The 19,197-nt window shown below is 41.5% G+C and overlaps 1 protein-coding gene across 1 annotated transcript in view; it reads left to right on the top strand.

Moving 5' to 3' along the window:
- The first annotated feature begins 1,691 nt into the window (after nt 1-1,691).
- RBP2 (retinol binding protein 2) overlaps nt 1,692-19,197 on the top strand; it is a 48,253-nt gene continuing 30,747 nt past the window's right edge. Inside the window, exon 1 of the mRNA XM_086943784.1 lies at nt 1,692-1,847. Coding sequence (XP_086799910.1) covers nt 1,775-1,847 — 73 coding nt within the window. The 5' untranslated portion in view covers nt 1,692-1,774. The remainder of the gene's footprint in view (nt 1,848-19,197) is intronic.

The raw sequence follows: 19,197 nt of genomic DNA on the forward strand, positions 1-19,197 counted from the left end.
ACAATACCGGGTGCATGTGCATGGGGCACTTTAATACATGATTACTTGCCGGGGCTTTCAGGAGTTGTAGTCCTCCCATCGGCTTGCAGGCGGCTTCCAGGTGACAGGCAAATGAGCAGGCGGCAACCTTTTTTGGAAATCTTTGTGTCCAAATGTTCAACAATATTCCAATGCAATATACCACTATCAATTCAGAATGTTTTTTCTTGGAACTATGGCTGATTATTTTGATGACCAATTTCCGAAACCGTATTTGATCTTTTTATTGCACTCACTTTTAAAGTTATACTTACTTGTTGGAAAGATCATTCTAAACTATGTTCGTTAACATGGTTGAATCTTATTTGTCAGAATATATACTGTTTCCTGTTTATCGTTAGCTCAGAAAATGAAATCTGGTTACCCTTCACTACTTTTTGTCTTTTCACTCATCTTTATCCTAATTTCGATATCTCTCCCTTTTACCCTTTCTTTCTCCCTTTTATTTCTTTCCATTTTCTTTTTATTCTATTTTCTCTTTCTTCTCTCCCCTATTTGCATAAAATATAAAATCGATTATAGTTAGAAATGTATTCTGCTCAGCTCTTTACATTTTACTACTATTTTACTAGCTTTGTATTTTAAGATTATTATTTTAACCACTAATCTCTATGCTCTGTATTTTGATACACCGTTCTTCCTCTTTTTGACGATTGTAATCTTTACTTCCCTTTTTGATTCCAAATAAAAAAAATAACTAAAATAAAAAGTACTTCAGCGTGTTAACTACAGCACTTATTGGGAAATTACAAGGATTAACAACCCCAATATATATAAAAGTTGGTAATAAAAGAATCTTGAAATCAAAAAAAAAAAAGAAATGGCATTATAAAAGGAAATTAATAGGTTTTCCCAATGTTTGTTTAAAAGAGTAGTGAGATACACTCTGGCACACAACTACCCAAGGTGGCCAAAGTACCTGTGGAAGTTACATTTTTTTCAGAGGAAAAACCCAGCAAAACCAATTTTTAGGTCGACAGATTACTGCAAATTGAACAAATCTGTTGTAGATACTTCCTTAGGAGATTACTTTGTTTGAGGGGAAATTTGCAGGGAGTAAAAAAAAATCACTTCACGACCTGCAACCTTTCTTACTTTAGCACTTCGGAAGTCGAATTGTAATTTGATCTACTACTGCATGTCTTGAGGCTAGGTGGGGAGAGCGAATCGAAAAGAGAACATAATTTGAACAGAGACTCACATCACAAGATACATCTTGATTATTAAAGTCTGATCTGCTAAACTGCAGATTCAGGGAAGTTTGCTCCTCACTGTGCTCATGATTATGGATATTCTTATTACCAAAGCGCATCATGTTTGTGCACCATTGTTGCTGTCCCCTTGAAATGAATGCACAATGATACTTTTAAATATATTCACTCTTGAAGTTTGTATATTACATCAGAAGTACAGCCATAACTTTGCTTAAACGTCGCATGTTGACCGGTATCAGTCCGTTATCAGTCCGAATTCACCTTACTCATTAAAAAACTGCGTTAGCTTTGATCCTTACCCTTTTGAACCCAATTAATAAAAAAGCAAAGTGACAAAGTTCTTTGCAGATTATCTTCCCGATTTCAGACTGTGCCTGTCTCTTATCATGAACGCGTGTGAACCTTGCCCCTCCCCAAAGGTATAAACGTGTCACGCGGCCCGACCGAACTCAGCTGCAGCTCCTCGCTTCAAGATTAGACCGCGGCACTATCCTCTCAGCTGAGCTCACCCAGACACAACAATGCCTGCCGATTACAATGGCACCTGGGAAATGGAAACCAATGAGAACTTCGAGGGTTACATGAAAGCGCTGGGTAAGAAGAAAGCTTATATGGGTCGAAATCACAGCTGGCATTCTGCTTTTGGGTTTGATTTGACATTGTGGGGCTCCTATGCAGGGCACGAGTCGGGGATGCACGCGGTTGGACGGCGTCCACCCACTTTTTTCACAGGGTGGACGCCGTCCACCCTGCCAAGAAGTTGGGCCCCACTAATAAAGATGTTGAATTCGTCTCGGTATAATTTCCAAACACCGGGACACTTTCAGCAGCGCCTGCACGTTGTTATCTGCTTTCGATCGGCAACAACGTGCAAGCAGGGAAGGGGCTCTGTCATTTCTGGCCCTTAAAAAAGGCCGAGTCTGAGAGGTCATCAGGCCTCCTTTTGTTCGAGTCTCCTGGCTGGCAGCAGTAAGGAGGCTCACACCTAGAAGCAAATGCAGAGAGGGGAAACAAAGGCTCACTCCTTGTTAGCACTTCAGACATACTTAAAAGAGGGAACTTTTTACTGTGTTCAGTACCTGTTTATGAAAAATGCATGCACTGTAAGAACGTCAGATGTGTTGATCTTTCCCAGTATTTGCGCAAAATAAATAGCATTTATATAGTGCTTACTAGCCCTGAGGAAGCGTTGTAATAATTTAGATATCGCTATTTTTTCTTTTAAAGCTCTGTGGCTAGAGGAAGCTTTACGCTGATAAAAATGCAACATTGTTTTATGTGTAGCGTACAAAAGTGTGAATCTTCTGTCTAAATCAGGAGGATTTGCAAGTATACTCGGAATGTGCTCAAATGTACTCATGATAGACCGGCTAAACAAGTATGTGAGGGCTTAAGGTCTGATGTCACTTCTTGTGATGCCACTTCCTGTGATGTCATGCGTCACACGCCGTGTTGTCATGTCACACGCTGTGATGCCACTTGCTTACTGATTAACTAGGTTAGTCCCCCCACTTCTTTTTTTTAGGACTTGTGCCCTGCTCCTATGTACCCATGTTTGTGCAGACGGCCGGGCTGATTTGGCTTCTGCAGGTTTTGGGTCAGGGGATAGAACCTTAGCGATGTTGGTACATTGTTATCAGCCTTTCACCAAGAGATACATTGATCTGATCAAGACTCTGCTGTTGATTGTTATGTATAAGTATACAAAAGGACTTGGGTGGTCTCAGCCTGAATCCTGGTGTATGCGCGCTATGCTTGTATTGGTTTGGTTTTAGTACAAATCTAATCCCATACATTTAAAATGTCAAAAGGTAAAAAAATCATTTTTGATCAGCAATATTGTGTGTACGATGCACAATACACACCATAACTCATGCCCTTGTTATGTTTTGCTCTTTGTAGACCGCATTTTTTAACACCTTAGCAGCTATGGAACGTCTAGCTCCAGTGCTGAACGTTCCATTGCGCAGGTGAGGTTCGAACGTCCAACGGCCGACGGCAGCACTCCCGAGGTAGTGGTGCTGTCGGCCGTTGGACTAGGCGCAGCACTTATGAGGCTAATCTGCACGCCATCTGCCAAGGGATGCTCTAAGCAGTGCGGGGGTGTGAGTAGTGCTGTGCATTGTGCATCGCTAACCATAACTGACAAATTTCAGGTATTTTGGGGGTTAGTGTTTGCTAAACTATAACTGACCTTTAACTGTTTCTTTGCCTCACGGGTTTTCATAATTTTTTTTATTGATACACCACATTCACCTGTAATGTGCCCATTCTGGGCTGTGCAGAGCATTTGGCAGGGAGCCGCCGGGTTGGTTACAGGGCCTGCCTTGCAATGGATTTAATTTGATAGCTTCCAAATTTCATGCCGATTCATCGAACTGCCCCAAAGTTATTTGTGATTGCATTTTATTTCCCCCTCATTAATCTTTGCTCCCTACAGATCTTCTCTAAACCTAACCTAATCAATAGAAGGCTAAACAAAATAAATATCTGAAATCTTTTGTGTGGCTTCATCTAACAGTGCCAGAAGAATTAGCACATGAACATTTCTTTGTTGTCTTGAATTCTGCAGCTCACCTCGAGGGATCTGCTTAAAACTGAACAAACATGAGTGGGCCAAACATGCTAAGTCTCTACCATTTTTCATGCAGATTTGTCAAACTGTGCCAAAGTTATTAGTGAATCAAAAAGGTTTTGACCCTCTTCTTCAACACCCCCTTATCAAATGGGTCTACACAAAAACTAAAATGCCTGTGCTCAGTATAACTTGCTAAGTGCTTGCAAACATTTGATGCTGATTCAAACGATGCTAAAGTTACCCATAGAAAAAACAATCCTTTCAAGGTTCTGCAACATTTTGTGCAGATTTAACACACAGTGCCAATGTTATTAGAAAACAAACTATTTTGCCTCACCCATTAAATTTAGCCCCCTCAATGGCTCTGCAGAAACATAGAAGAGATGGTTAAAGGTGCTTAGTTTCTGCAAAAAGTTGTGCAGGTCCATCAAACGGCGCCATATTTATTAGTGAATCAAAAAAAATGTCCCTTCCTCTTTTACTTTGAACACCCCCAAGCTCTGTACTGGGTTTAACTTGCCACATTTGATGTAAATTCAAACACTCCCAAAGTTCTAAGCAAATTAATATTTTTTTAACCAACCCTCTAACTTTGCCCATCCCGATGGAGTGTCATAAAATTTGATATACCAATAGAAAACGAATCCTTCCAGCTCTGCCAACTTTTGGCTAGATTCATCACACACAGTGCCAAACTTGAACAAACACCTGTTTACTCCTCGCTCCTTTGTAACTGTGCCCCCCAGGATGGTGCTGCATGAATTTAAAAACAAAGACAAGAGTAAATTCAACAGGCTAAGTGTCTGCCAAATTTTATGCATTCTCATCAAATGGTGCTATATGTATAAATAAGCAAATCAAAAGTGACTTTTCAACCGACAAAACATACAAGAGTTTTAACCCTTTCAAGCCCACCCATCCACATTTTAAAAGCTACTATTTCACAAATAACTGAAGGATCTACACCAAATAAACAAAAGGATGGTTTTGGAGTAAAGTTGCACTTTCATGCCAAGTTTGGTGTCAATCTGTGGAGTCGTTATGGGTGTAGATGTGAGATATATTTCCTATGGCAGCTAAAATGGGAAAACACTTCTTCAGCTATGTTCACCAATGCATTTGTATATGTGTTGTGATGCATGAGTGGACATGCATCGTAATGGCCCAGCAGCCATTACAGTTTATTTTACTGATCTGACTTGGCCAACTGTCATTTTAGAACAGTAAATTAAAAGTAAGGAAAGAGTGTAGAAGCACAAAAAAGAGCAAAGGGCCCAGTAGCACCTTGTAGCTGTCAAGTACTTGTTAAAAACACTAAGATAATGGAAGGTGGGATGAGGAGTAGGACAGGGTGCGCCAGGGATCATTAGATGAGCAGGAGAGAGGGTGGGCAGTAATTAGAGAGCACATGAGGAACTGATGCACTGTGATGTCAGGACGAACCAGTGGATGGGTGAGAGACCAAGGAAACACATGCACTCTCCTCAAGTCAGAAATGGAAGGCTACACCTCATTCAATCATAACACCGTGATAGTGAAATTATCCTGGATGGGACAAGCACACACATAAGAAGGAAAGCCATCAAATCAAGAGCAGAGACCTTAGATAGACAACAATATCATTCAGTACTGAGCAGAAGGTCAACCCAAGGGCCACTCTAAGTATACAGTATGCATTCTAAACAATAGGTGAGCGACAGACAGCTAAGGCAGTTCGTGGAAATAGACCTAAAAAGGACAAAGCATTCAGCAGGTAAAAAGCAGAAATACAGAAAAAAGTGAGTGAAGAAATAGGAGTGGAAAGATGCTCCCTCCAACAAAAAAAGTACTGGCAAATCCGATTGGTTTGGCATTTATCTGAACGTGCCTCCATGCCTTCTTCCATGCAGTCACTCATTCATCCTACTATGCACTCAGTCATCTATAAATCCATTCATAAACCCTTAACCTATTGTTGCATTCACCCACTCGGCTATCTACAATACCTCTAACACAGTCAGCAATAAATAGTGAGGTGCTCCCAGTTATTAGCCAGGCCCAATTCAGTCATTATGTGAGTGATGGCAAGAGATGAGGTTGAGTGCTGCTGATACTGTGTTATGGCTAGTCCATGAGAGGTGCATGAGTGTTTCCAGTTGTAGCTGCTAGTTTGTGAAGGGCGTGAGAGTGTAATTGGTAGTGTGTGACTGCTGGTGTGTGAGGGCATAAGTGATTCCAGTAGTGGGTCACTGCTGCTCCTAGAGGGTTGTGAGAATATCACTGGTTGTGTGTGGCTACCACTCTGTGAAGGGTATGAACGTGCAGTGGTTAATGTGTAATTACTAGTCTGTGAGGTGTATGAGTATTTCCAATAGGAAGAGAGGGGTTATGAAGCATGCTGTCAGCAGTACAAGACCACCGGTTTGTGACTGGTGTAAGAGTTCTTCTGGCACTCTGGGACTTCCCTTTTGTAACTAGCATGAGAGTGCTCCCTGCAGCTTGAGACTGTTCTCGGTTACTTTATCTGCCAATCATAGCAGCAGGCCATTCATTAGCAAACTAGGGGAAAGGCTTTCATGAAAAGATGTGGCATTAGATACGTATCAATATTTACACACTTATTCTATTTATTGGGACCAAGTGGAAGTGTAACTCTTAGTGCCAGTAGAAGAATGATTGATTAAGTATTTGCACTCCACACATGTTGATTCGAAGACTAAGGGTTGTGCCTAAAAGTCTTTATTTGCATAGTAAGCATCTCTGGAATACAATGGAAGCAATGACGGAGCACTCACTAGCCCAAGTGCATGGACTCATGCCACATGCCTGCCACTGACTCAACTCCAGGTCCTCTTTGACCTTTGAGCCCAAAACACGCTGAGCTTTCAAAGAAAGACAAAGCAGTGACCTTTGATCTAAAGACGGGCAAGAGAAAGAGAACCCCCTACAGTGCCTCAACTGCATAATGTGAAATCAGAAAACCTGGGAACAATCCCTGCTTCTCATCATCACCAAACAGTGCAACCCTAGGCAAATGTTGTATTTCAACAAGCCTCCCTTTTTCTTCATTGTCACATATGAGAGCACCTTCCTATACATGAGTTCAGCATGTGCGCTGTACAAAAATGTTTGTTTTTATTTTATTAGCTTTTAGTGTTGCTCTATATATTAGATTCTAGGCAGCATACTTTATACACATGACAACTGCCTTTGCCTTAGTTCGCTATGATCAGGATGGAAGTGAGGCAAGATTGATTCGAAATCCCATATTAAAACTATCACACTTAATAAATGGCTTTCATTGCAGTGATATAATCTGATGTACTAAGGTGAAACACTTCTGCATGAAAGAAAGATACTTGCTTGAAGTTGAAAGCGATTATGTCATATTTTAACGTTTGTTGCATGATTTACATGATGCCAAATATTTTCATAACTTGGCTCCTGTAAAGCCAAGTAAGACCCTAGGAGCAACTCAGACTTGGCAAATGAAAAAGGGTTAAACCAAACCAGTGCTTAATTTGTAAAATAACAAATAACTGGCAGGACTCTTGTCAGGAGGCCACTGCAGCTTGCACCACACATTGCCCCTGCCATGCTGCCAGTGATAGTAACAACATAACTTCTAACCATCACACTCCAACAAGTGTGACACTTCAGAGTATTCCAGGTCTCCAAAGCCATAAGAATGACATGGGTGTCAGGTTACAGTAATTTTTTATGAAAATATTGAATTAATAATCAACTTTTGTTTTGGTCATCGCTAAATTGGTCAGACAGCACCACCTTGTGGCAGACTGTACCAAGCGCTGGTGTTGACAATTAAGTGCAGGTACCAAGCACCGGAAACCAAGAGCTCAAATTATGCACCAATACCAAAAACATTCTCTCATTCTTCCCTAAATTGTGCGCCCATTACCTCAATTACAAGTACTTGCTATCTGAGAAGATAAGATATTGTTTCTGAAAATTAAAAAAATAGCTGCAAAAAAACGTAGTGTGATTCATCTGCAAAACTTCATTTTTTTCCGAAAAAAATTTCAAATTCTATGGGGCAGGTTTACAAGGCCCTTGCGCTACTCTAACGTAATTTTTCCCATGTTAAAAATTATGCAAAAGTGGCGGAAGGGGCTTGTAAATCTGCCCCTATATGTCTTCCACAAAGTTGGTATTGACAAAGCGTTGACGACTATATGTGTAAAAAATCAATAAAAATATGTTAAAATAAAAAAAATAACTGGCCCCAAAAAAGAAAATATGATGAGGCAAGAGGACGTTTCCTACTCAACCTCTAATTTTATATTTCTCAAGACAATATATGGGATGCAGAAGTGTGCCTAAGTGAAACAAAAAAGGACCCTGTGAGGGACAGTTTTTTTTGCCAAGAAGAATACGGTTGCCATCTTCTAATGAAGCCCAGGTCAGACTGGTACAATTGTGGGGCTGCACATTGAGCAGTGTAGGATCCTAGAAAGTTAACATCTACACTGTAAAATGATTTTATTATTTTTTTTTAAAGAAAAAGCTTGTTAGCGCACACAGAACGTGAAAAAAGAGAGGGGTGACGAAAGATGGCAACACCTAAACAACCTGAAAAGAAGTTTAGGCAGCTGCAGTAAAGGGGGCAGGCACAGGGGAGACTCAGCAGAAGGAAAACAAGTGCCTGTTGATGAGTTAGTGCTTTATAGCATGTGATCCAGCCCTGCTCAAAACCAAACCTCCAAGCCATCACTATATATCTTAGGAGCCAACACACTTTACTCGCCGGTGGGGCCCATGACACGAGAGTCATTCATTCACACAAATCACCCTGCTGCTGGATTAGCGGAGTGTCTTATTTCATCAATTTAATCTACATTTTATACACTAGATACATCTGCTGTTTATTAGATCTTACCATGGTTTTATCTTAAGAAACTTTAAAACAGCCCACTGTTTGGTCAACGGATCAGCTAGTAAAAGTTAACTAATGGACAACAAGACCAGCTTAATTCTCCATTTATTTAATTTTTATTTAAGATTTAATCTCCTAGCATGACCTTATTTTATTTAACCTTAATTCGAACACCATTAAACATCTAAATTCACCTAAAGAAAAAGAAGATTACATTCAAACAGTTTACATTTATTAGCAGAATAGTTCAGAAAAATAAGTCAAAGACATATTACCCATTATATCGGCAATGGAAATCAGAGTTACGTTAGAATGGTTTCCAAAAACAGCCTCTCTATTCTTTCTTGATGTTCACTTCCCATCAGGACTTTGTCCCCATCAAAGATAAAGTCAAGAAAATTTTAAAGTCTTTTGCACCATGGAAAAATCAATCAGTCCGACAGCATGTCGTGGTGCGAAAAATAAATTCAAAAGCACGCTACTTTCTTTCCTCCAAACAACCTCTTTTATACCCTTTTTCCCTAACTATCTATCTAAAACTTGAAACTTTTAGGGTCCACACTCAATTCTTATTCGTCCATTCAAGGGGTGGATGAGGATCACCTCATGTCCTTATTGTCCATATTTCCGCTTAGTCATGGCTTCATGCATAATAAGGTTTCGATTGTTTGTTATTACTTTTTTTCACTCATGTCCTTTAACTTGTCACTTCACCACACTTTCCCAGACTCATGACTCGGACATCTCAATCTTGGCACGATTCTGCTCTTTAGGCCACGCTGACCTTGACCCACTCTGCACGAGCACAGACTGCTTGCACATCTATTGAGCATAGTCGCACATTCGTGGAAAATCATTATCTCGGAGTCTCGCAAACGCTCCATTTTTATTTAGGCCACATGGGCTATAACGGGAACTATTATAGAAATAAACACAATTAAACGTTAGATTTTGAAGTATAGCCCTTCTGTTTACCTCCCCCCATTCTAAGATGACCCTGTTAGTTATTACCTAGCTTTAAAGCTACACATAGGCATTGTGGGCCTCATTTATGAAGGCCTTGCGCCAGTGGTACGACACTTTTTCCCATTTTAAAAGTGACGCACCGGCGGCGCAAGACCTTCATAAATAAGGCACTGTATTCTTATCATTCTCCATCATTTCTGCCACAATTATACATTTAGGAAGTATACATGCAAAGCTTTTTATTAGATCATGGCATTTACGCACTATATTACAGGCACGGCCAGTAGTAGGTGTAACTGCAGGGAGAGGGAGGGAAAGGGGCAGGGTGGGGGGTTGTAATGTATGGATTACGGACAAGTTTTGTTCGGGCTGGACTGTTCCCATGAGGCACAGGGTCAGACTGATTTGCATATGGCCATGTCTGAACTGGGGTGGTGTGGAGTGCAAAAAAACAATGGATTTAGGCCCAGGTCTCTGTACGGGGGTAAATGTATGACATTGTTCTGCATTCTGTCCATCAACTGTGGTTTTTGCAGGCTCAAGTTTCCAAGCATATTTTAGTGAATGTCATGTGACTTTTCAGATGTGCTACTTCCTTCATGGAGATAATTATATAGCGTAGATTAAACAAATAAGGAATGCATTCACCCTGTGCTAACACATATTCTTTTCTCTCTGTGAAGAATACATTCTCTCCTTGGACGACGCCAGCTGCTGCCCATGCAGGTAAGAGTGTTGAGGCCGGGTGAGGGGGATTTCAACAGTCGATGATGAGGGAAAATTAATTACCCATTTAATTTTCCCTCTTTATATGTCAAACCCATCAAATGCCCCACCTGGCCCCAATGCCCCATCGCTCTCACCTGCATCGGCTGCACTGGAGGAAGCCCTTCCAATACACCCCCAGCAAACCTGGGGGTTATTTATTCCCATTCATGTCATGGAAGAGGAGTTACTCAACCCCATGGCTCGAGTAATGCCAGCCTGTGGCTGGAGTAACCTTCTGACCATTTCTAGTGTGGGAAGTGGTTGGATTTCAGTTTGTGAATGAATGTTAGTTAGCAGTCATAAATCAAAAAAGCAAATTTAGCCTTTTAATGACCATTGCCCCCTTGTCTTCACCACCATTTGCAGGGGATTTCCTACTACTGGTTTCTCCGAACTCATGACCAAGCAATCTGCAATAGTAAATCCATTACACCTGCAGGATTCTTTCTGTGAATTATGGCATGCATAAATAGAGGTATTTTCTTCCTCAAACATTTGCTTGTGATGAAAATACAAATATGAATATGGTCCCAGGACTTTAAAAAAATCGAGCTACAGTCACCACAAAACCTTCTCCTCACAGGAAACTTTGCAAGCAAAAGATTAAAGGTTTCATTTACTTTATGTGACTGCTGCTTCTTAAAGTGAGTGCCAACAGAAATGTTGATACTCTTCTTAAGGCGGCCGTGAAAAGCAGGGAAAGCATCATGGGTGGTTGTTGCTGTAACGTGAAGAGCAAGCCGGGAATCTCAGACAGTCAGCTCTATAGCGTGAAAATCCTGATCGGGGTCATGAACTGCCAATGCTGGAGCTTCTTGTTGTCAGTCACCACATGTACTGACCCCTGCAGCCTGAAGTGCAAATCTTGTGTTGCAGGCCGGTGCTGGCAGTCTCTGTAGTGTGAAGTCGGGTCCACCTGAGCTTTGTGTTGCCTGTCGTTGCTGGCAGCAAGATCTTGGTGCGAAAGGGCCCATTCACAGTTGCAAAGAGACCATCACTTCTGGGTATCTCCTTTTCTTGACAGGAGGAGCTCAAATGATGCCATCCAAGGTCCCAATATTTGGTGAGGCATCTCCTGGGGTTCGGGAACTTAATCCAGCAGAGGCCAGCAGGGATCAGGCATGCTCAGTTGCAGGTCCAGGCAGGTCCAGTGGAGCAGGTCAGCTGGGCGTTGCAAAGAAACCGCTAAGGCTTGTTTTGCTCTTAAAGCTCAGAACAGGAGGTCAACCACCTGACCATTGGATTCACTCTGTCTGGGACAAAGGGAGAAGGTCCAGTTTTCTTCTCAAAGAGCAGCAACAGGCCTCCACAGCAAGGCAGTCCTTCTTTAGCAACGCAGGTTCAGGAGTGTACTGAAGAGTTGGTCTGTGGGTCCAATATTTCTACCTGGTGTCAGCTTTGAAGTGGGAGAAACTGCAGGAGTTCCTCCACCCTAAACAGATGGTATTGGTATTTCCTTCCTGTCCTAGTCCCAGGATGTCTGTAGTAAAAAAAGGCTAGTGTGAAGTTATTTGTGTGTGCTAAGGCAGTTACTTTGAAGTGTAATTGGGACTGTGCACAGCTCAGCTCTTCCCATCCTGTCAGGATGGTGCACCCTACCAACACCCAGACCCCCTTTGTGATACTGTCTGGGAGGAGTACACAAGGCCCAACTGTCAACTACACCTAGTTATCTCATCCAAATACAGACTGCAGGCACCAAATGGTTAGGACTGTAAAAGGACAACTTTCTAAAAGTGGCATTTTCAGAATTGGGAAATAAAATCGGACTTCGCCATTAAAGAGGATTTTAAATTATCATTCCTCACAGACCAAACATGACATTTATACCCGTTCCCAAATAAAGGTTATCACTTATGGGAGATATAGAACTTACAACAGTGTAAAATTAATTGAAGAGTTTTTCACTACCAGGACAAGTTAAACTTGAAAGTACATGTCCAACTTTTTAAATACATTGCATCCTGCCATCAGAGCTATTTAGGGCTTACCTTAGGGGCAACATATATATTAAAAAGGAATGTTTAGGCCTGGCAAAGGGGTTGTTTTGTGAAGCCAAATTTGCAGTTTATAACTGCACACACGCTGCAACGGCATCCCAGAGGCATGTTTTAGTAGGCTAACTAAATGGGGCACAATAAATGCTGCAGGCCCACTAGTAGCATTTAATTTCCAGGACCTGGGTACAGGTGCTACCACTTTACTATGGGATTATAAGTAAATTAAATGGGTCGATTAGGTGCTTCAATTTTTCCATGTTTAAGGAAGATCCCCATAAGGCTAATAGGTCTAACAACAGACACCTTTGGTCTCCACGTAATTGCCACAAATAAAACGTTTAGAACCATATTCAGAAATTACCCATATGTAAATGGAAAACTTGTGAAACCTGTTGTCGATTTTTAGCATATAATCAAGTCTGGTCTTTAGTTTACATTTTGGTAGATGCCACTCTTCTTTACTGATGTGAAAAGCAAATCGTTTGTCATTAAGCAATTGACAGAATAGGACTGGATGAGCCCTCATCCCTGACACTGTGCATGTTTAACCACTATCTGAGACACATGGTGTAAGCAAAAATTATTAGGGTGTGTGTTTGCCTCAGATATTTGCTGCCGTTCAAAAGAATTGAGTGACAAAGCGTCAAAGAAGAAAATAATTTTGGGGGGCAAGGACAACTGATGCGCCTTCAACTTGACCTGCATAGTTGTCCAATGCCATTTCTTACCTAACATAGGGGTACTTGTACTTGTGTTATTTTTATTATAAGTGTGCATCCCTTAATCAAAAAAATGACTGCTGATACCAACATTGCATTTGCTTTCTGTATGTGATAAAATTTCAGAAGAGGCATGCAAACATAATTTATAGGTGTAAACATCGAACTGCCCCACATATGCATTTAGGAAACTTAGCATATATGTACACTGTTAGAAACTGGGTCTCTAATTGGCAGAAGTATGCACCCTGTCCGACTAAGGACCACAATCCTAATAAGGGTAAGCAAGATACGTACCAATGGATTGCCTGTGCTCACCCTCTGTTAGCTTGGTACAGAGAAGTCACACTTATCCAAAGAGGCAATGTGTAAAGTATTTGTGCCACACACACAGTAGCACAATGAAAACACCACAAAATGACTCCACACAGCTTTAGAAACATAGGCAATAATGTTATGAATGAAACAAGACCAAACATAGAAAATTCAATAAGTAGAACCAGAGCTAGGAATTTTTAAAGATTAAATAAAAATCTAGCGCTTGGCGTCAAATAATGCTTAGGTGTTACTTGAGGTTGTGCTAGACCAGGGTAAATCTGAAGCTCAGGCAGACCATGATGGAGGGCAAGCCAGTTACAGGACTCATGTAGGTCCCGCTGAAAAAGTACTTTGATGGTGCAAGTATTGACTGGCTGCATCGGTTCCGATATGCGCAGGTCATGGAGGCTTCAGAGCTGAACCTCGTAATGTTGCTGGCACTGCATTGCTGTCAAGCTGCGCTGTCCATTATCATTGATCCTCGTAGTCCATCGAGGTGATGTAATTGATTGGCTCCTGGGGTGACATCGAAGGGCAATGAATTGGTTCCAAGTGGTGCAAAGTCATCACTGCATCGATTTTGTTGATTCTGGGCAGCAGAAATCATGTTTCAAGGGTCCAGGACTGGGTTGGCACCACATAGTGGGACAGGACTTATCAATGGCAGAGCTCAGGTACTGCTGCAGAGTTGAAGGAAGTCTTTGATGGCCCTAAGACTTTAGAACAAGAGGAAAGCCAGCAAGACATTGGAGTCACTCTGGGTTCAAGTAAGATGGGTCCAGTCTTTGTCCTCAGCAGGGCATAGATCAGTAGGCAGAAGGACAGCACAGCAAAGCAGTTCTTCCAGAGCAGCAGTCAAGCAGTGTGGCAATCCTTGTAGCACAGCAGTCTTTACTCCTGGCAGAATTCTTCAGATTGAGTAGTGCGCTGTCTTGGTAGGGCCTTAGCCCAAGTGCTTATACCCAAATGTGCCTTTGAAATGGGGGTGACATCAAAGCAGACCCTTGAAGTGCACAGGTCCCCTATCATCCCAGCCCTGTCTGCCAAGCTATCTGTGGGAGGTAATTGGCCTTTTGTGTAGGAAACAGGATCCTGCCTATTCAGGTGTAAGCATCAGACCCTCCCCTTTCCTTCTCAGGAAGAGCTATCAGAATGCAGAGGAGTTCTGTCACACCCACCCTTCGTGAGTTTGTGGCTGTCTAGAGGGAATGCACAAAGTGCAGCTCTCACCCACCAGACATCTATTGGAGACGAGCAGCAGACACACAGAGCTAAGTTAAGAGCAGAGAAATGTCCACTTTCTAAAAGTGACATTATTAAAATAGCAACTAAATATTTCAACTGGGTATACTCCAATATCACCATGTTTAGGGGAGAAGCATGTACACTTTAGCTCTGATCAGCAGTGGTGAAGTGCTCAGAGTCCTAAGGCCAACAGAAAGATGCAGCAAAAAGAGGAGGTAAGCAGGTAAAAGGTTTTTGGGGAAAACCACCCTAAGGATGACGGGTCTAACAGAGATGCATCAATAGAAGTATCCCCTTGTGTTTAGATTCAAGCAGCAAACTAGGATTCACTTGTTCTAACATAGGAGCATGAGTCATAGTCGATATTTTAGATAATGCAAGGGCATGCGAGGAGTCAAAGCACTTGGTTGGTGGTCAGTGCAGGCCAGACAATGTCTTTCCTTCAACCCTACTTCCCCACTCTGCTGAACATTTATGTGTCCGAACAAAATATTAATGTTCTACTTCAATCTGCACTTACATTGAGTGCAGCTTTCAATCCAGGGATCAGAGAGATTTGTGATCATGGATTTATTTTATTAGTGCTCTGAAGCAGCCTCTTGTTTGTATAAGAGTTATATAAATCCAATAAATAAATTAGATTAGCACGTATATAAATGGGGAAAAACATATTGTAAAATCACATGAATGTAAGGGGTACTACTCTCTTTTCTAAGTGACAAAAAAGTGGCAAGATTTTCAAAACAAAGTGCAGAAATGTTTGATCGGTACATTCAAAGGGAGTATTTGAGTATGCTTGTTTGACATAAGCAGGAAAAGATGTGGGTGGTTTTGAGCAACAAGGCACACTGCACCCATCCCACCATGGACGTTTCTGTTCTTGCAAAACCATTAATTGCTGAATATGTACAAATTCTGTATACATGTTTTTACCCAGTATCTTAAGTAAGCACAACAGAGCTTCTGCATTGAGCAGTGAATAGTATCAGTCGATTGAAAATAGAAGAATCAGACTGCACTACTTAAGAACTTGCTGCTTAATCCCTCTTGTTAATGTAGAGCCTGACTAAAAATACCATCAGATTACATAGCTACCACAGCATAACAGTGTAACGTATTATAACATAAAATACCACAACATAACACAGCACAACATAACAGCATTGTTTGAGATGCAATACATCACTTTCCCTGTAAGAAACATCAATGCTACTGAAAGCATGCAAAAATATAATTCAGCTTACTGACAAGAACACAGATATGAAACATTCACTAAAAAGCTTGAAAGCAGGATTACCTAGCGTTTTTCTTTAACAATCCTTTTTAAAACTCATAAATGAGAATGCCTGCTCCATTCCAGCCCACATTGCTGAGAGGAAATTGCCAAGTAATGTCATCATTTACACATAAATTTAGAGTTGAAAATAGAGAAAGACTAAGGGCTTTATTGTGAGTTTGGCAGTGCAGGAGCGGGAGTTTTCTCCTGTTTGGCGGTTAGTTCTTTGGTGTTTCCGGGGTGGTGCCTACGAAATAGGCACTGCAATGGGAACATCAAAGGTAGTACCTGCATGGCATGGACTGCTGCAGTCCAAGCCATGCAGGTACTGGTGTGCATGCACTCAAGGGGGCACATGTTGTGCCCCATTGGGTGCATCCACATGACGGGAGGCAACAGGGGCCTGTAGGGCTCCCTCTGTTCCCTCACAGCCACACTTGTCATGGTGGTGCCACTGGCATGAAAAGTGTGGCAGTGAGGAAACTCGTAATATGCTTGGCTGAGCCGCAGCAACCCCGCCAAGGGTATTGCGACTTCAATACTGCTGCACCACTTTCAGGGATCTCTAATCCATAGTGGTTGCATTGGTCCAAAGGCTGCCCGACAGCCCTGGTCGTATTGGAGTGGTCAAAAGACCACCACCACTGTGCCTCTGTGAGTCTGGCGGTCCATTCACCGCCAGACACAGAGCAGATTAGGCGCTTGCAGTTTTTCCTCGCGAGGAACTGGTAGCTACACCAAGTGATACATTTGTGCCACTTTTCTTCTCCCTGTGACTTGGTTTCATCATCTGAAGAAGCCTTAAGAAGTGATTCAGTTCACAGTTCTGTGCCAGAGAAGAAGTGCTGTTAAAGCAGATTGCAGAAGCAGGGGTCAAAAGGCCCTGCACGTCAGATATCACAGCTCACTTCAACTCTGTACTTTAGAGGCATCAGGCCGATGTGATGCAAGCACCTCACTTCAGCTCGTTGGGCGGGATCAGCAGCGCTGTCGGGGACATGAGAAGAAGTCAGAGATGGCCCAGATGTCAGTTAATTAACGACAGCCTGGCACCTTTAACAGCTTTGATTTCAACATCAGGAGTGGATCAAAGTCTGAGTATGATAACAGACACTGACAGCGAGTGAGATTTAGATTTTATTGCATCTCACCTGATTTCTATAGTAGAGCCTCCAGCTAACATACTTTCTGTAGACCAAGCACATGCTATCCACATAAAAAAGAGAGACTCTGAACTACATTAAGAATAGCAACCACAGACAGTCCTAAACAGCATAAGCACTATTTAACAAATACGATTTCCCAGCAGTGCTAGAATCCCTGATAAGCCAGCTCAACACTGATTCTCCTTTGGCCTTCTGAGAGCCCTATGTAGAGCTTAACCCCCCTCACCATCTCTTCCCTCTGAGAGGTTCAGAGACCCCTAACTGCCCTTCAGACAACTCACCCAGAGACCAACATTTCGCACACAAAAGCTCCCACATGTCTGGCAACAGCAGCTGGTCCATTGGCACCTCATTCTCAGAGCCCCCTTGCAAACGTTTTAACACCACTAGGTTCTCAGCAATCCACATCTATGGCCTAGACTAAACTATGTGAAGAGCCTGAAAAGGAAAACACCCCACACCTTTAGACTAATTCTAATGGCACTTGTCAGGCATACCCTAACTTCTCTAGAAGGAACATTTTTTTAATATAAAACACAACCTTTTTTTTATCGCTCACTTTTGCAAAAAAGGTGAAGATTTTTCAAAGAGTTCTTAAAGAGGCACTCATAGAAAAAAAACATATTCAAGAGCTGCCCACGGAGGCTGAACTGCCCCAGGAAGTGAACCCCCCCCCTTTTTCATTTTGAATTGATGGGGCCTTACTTTGAATGTTACAGCACAATTTTAAAATACATTTTCAAAAACCAATATGTCTTCCCAAATATACTCTCTTGAGGGACTCTTTTTGTTGCTTTTTTGTCAATTAATAGCTGGTTGGATTTGTGAATACTGTGACTCCTATGGAGTAAGAGTGTTCATGAGCAGCCACCTGAATTGTATAAAATATGTACCCATAGATAACACTTTGCATCCCACTTAGATGAAAATAATATGTTGATCTTGTTTGATTGGACAATTGAGGTTCATCTAGCTGACCTGATATAGGCATGAAAGTTACTGAAGCCACATTGAACAGGAGTTCCAGTGAGGTGATGTGTAACTCCTATTATGAATCAGTTGGATTTAGATTAGAGAAGAATAATATTCTGATAAACAGACAGGATCAGGGCCATATCTCTGTTTGTGGCTGAGAGTTCTCTCCTAAAAGAGGTGTGTGGAGCATTGATCCAGTTACATTTGTCCTCAGGAGAGCCTTATGTATGTTTGATGAAGAGACCAAAATGTCAACTTGATTTTGCTAATTTTATAGAACAAATATGATTCTGATTTTCTAGCATCAGTAGTTCACTAAGGCAAGGGGTTGTGTTGTAGAAATAGGAGACACAGGGCTACAAATGTATTTTTATTCATTTGTGTTTGTCTTATGTCTTCGTGTTATTTTTATGTATACATTGTCTCTATTGCGTTAAATCGAAACAAGGTTAATAAATGAGAATGCTGAAAAAGAATTTTAAGAATTATTTAAACTTTGCCCTATTGTAACTGTGAGGGAATGTTAAACGTTTGTGTACACATCATCATAAGTAAAATGATCCAACAACCTGAGTATAGAGGAAAACAAACAGATATGTCCATCTAGGGGGTATTGTTAATATTACAAACCCATCTTCCGCGAAGGTGAATGGCTAGCGCTTGGTATTAGATAAAACTAGTAGGTTTTACAGGAAGTACTGAAAAGGCAGTCATGACACATTGCAATTCTTGGTGTACTGTACAAGTGTGGACCTAAACAGGGAAATGTGCGAGGGGCGTTTTTCAGTTGAGGTCCCTCCCCACCAAGAAGACCTTGTAGAAATTATAACAAATGGAGCACTTTTCAATTAAATGTAGGTAAAGAATGATTTAAAAGCCACAATGTTCACAAGTAGTTCACATTGTTCAGTATTCAATTTGACATACCTTTCTTTCTTTTTTAAAGATGTTCAATGTACCTTTTCTCATATGTATCTTGCCCTTCCTTGCCTTTGCCTTTCCTGTTATCAGTCCCTAGACCCACAAGCATAGATATTAAAGATACATCTCAAGTTACGGA

Source organism: Lissotriton vulgaris, chromosome 11, assembly GCF_964263255.1.
Source record: "Lissotriton vulgaris chromosome 11, aLisVul1.2, whole genome shotgun sequence".
NCBI lineage: Eukaryota > Metazoa > Chordata > Amphibia > Caudata > Salamandridae > Lissotriton > Lissotriton vulgaris.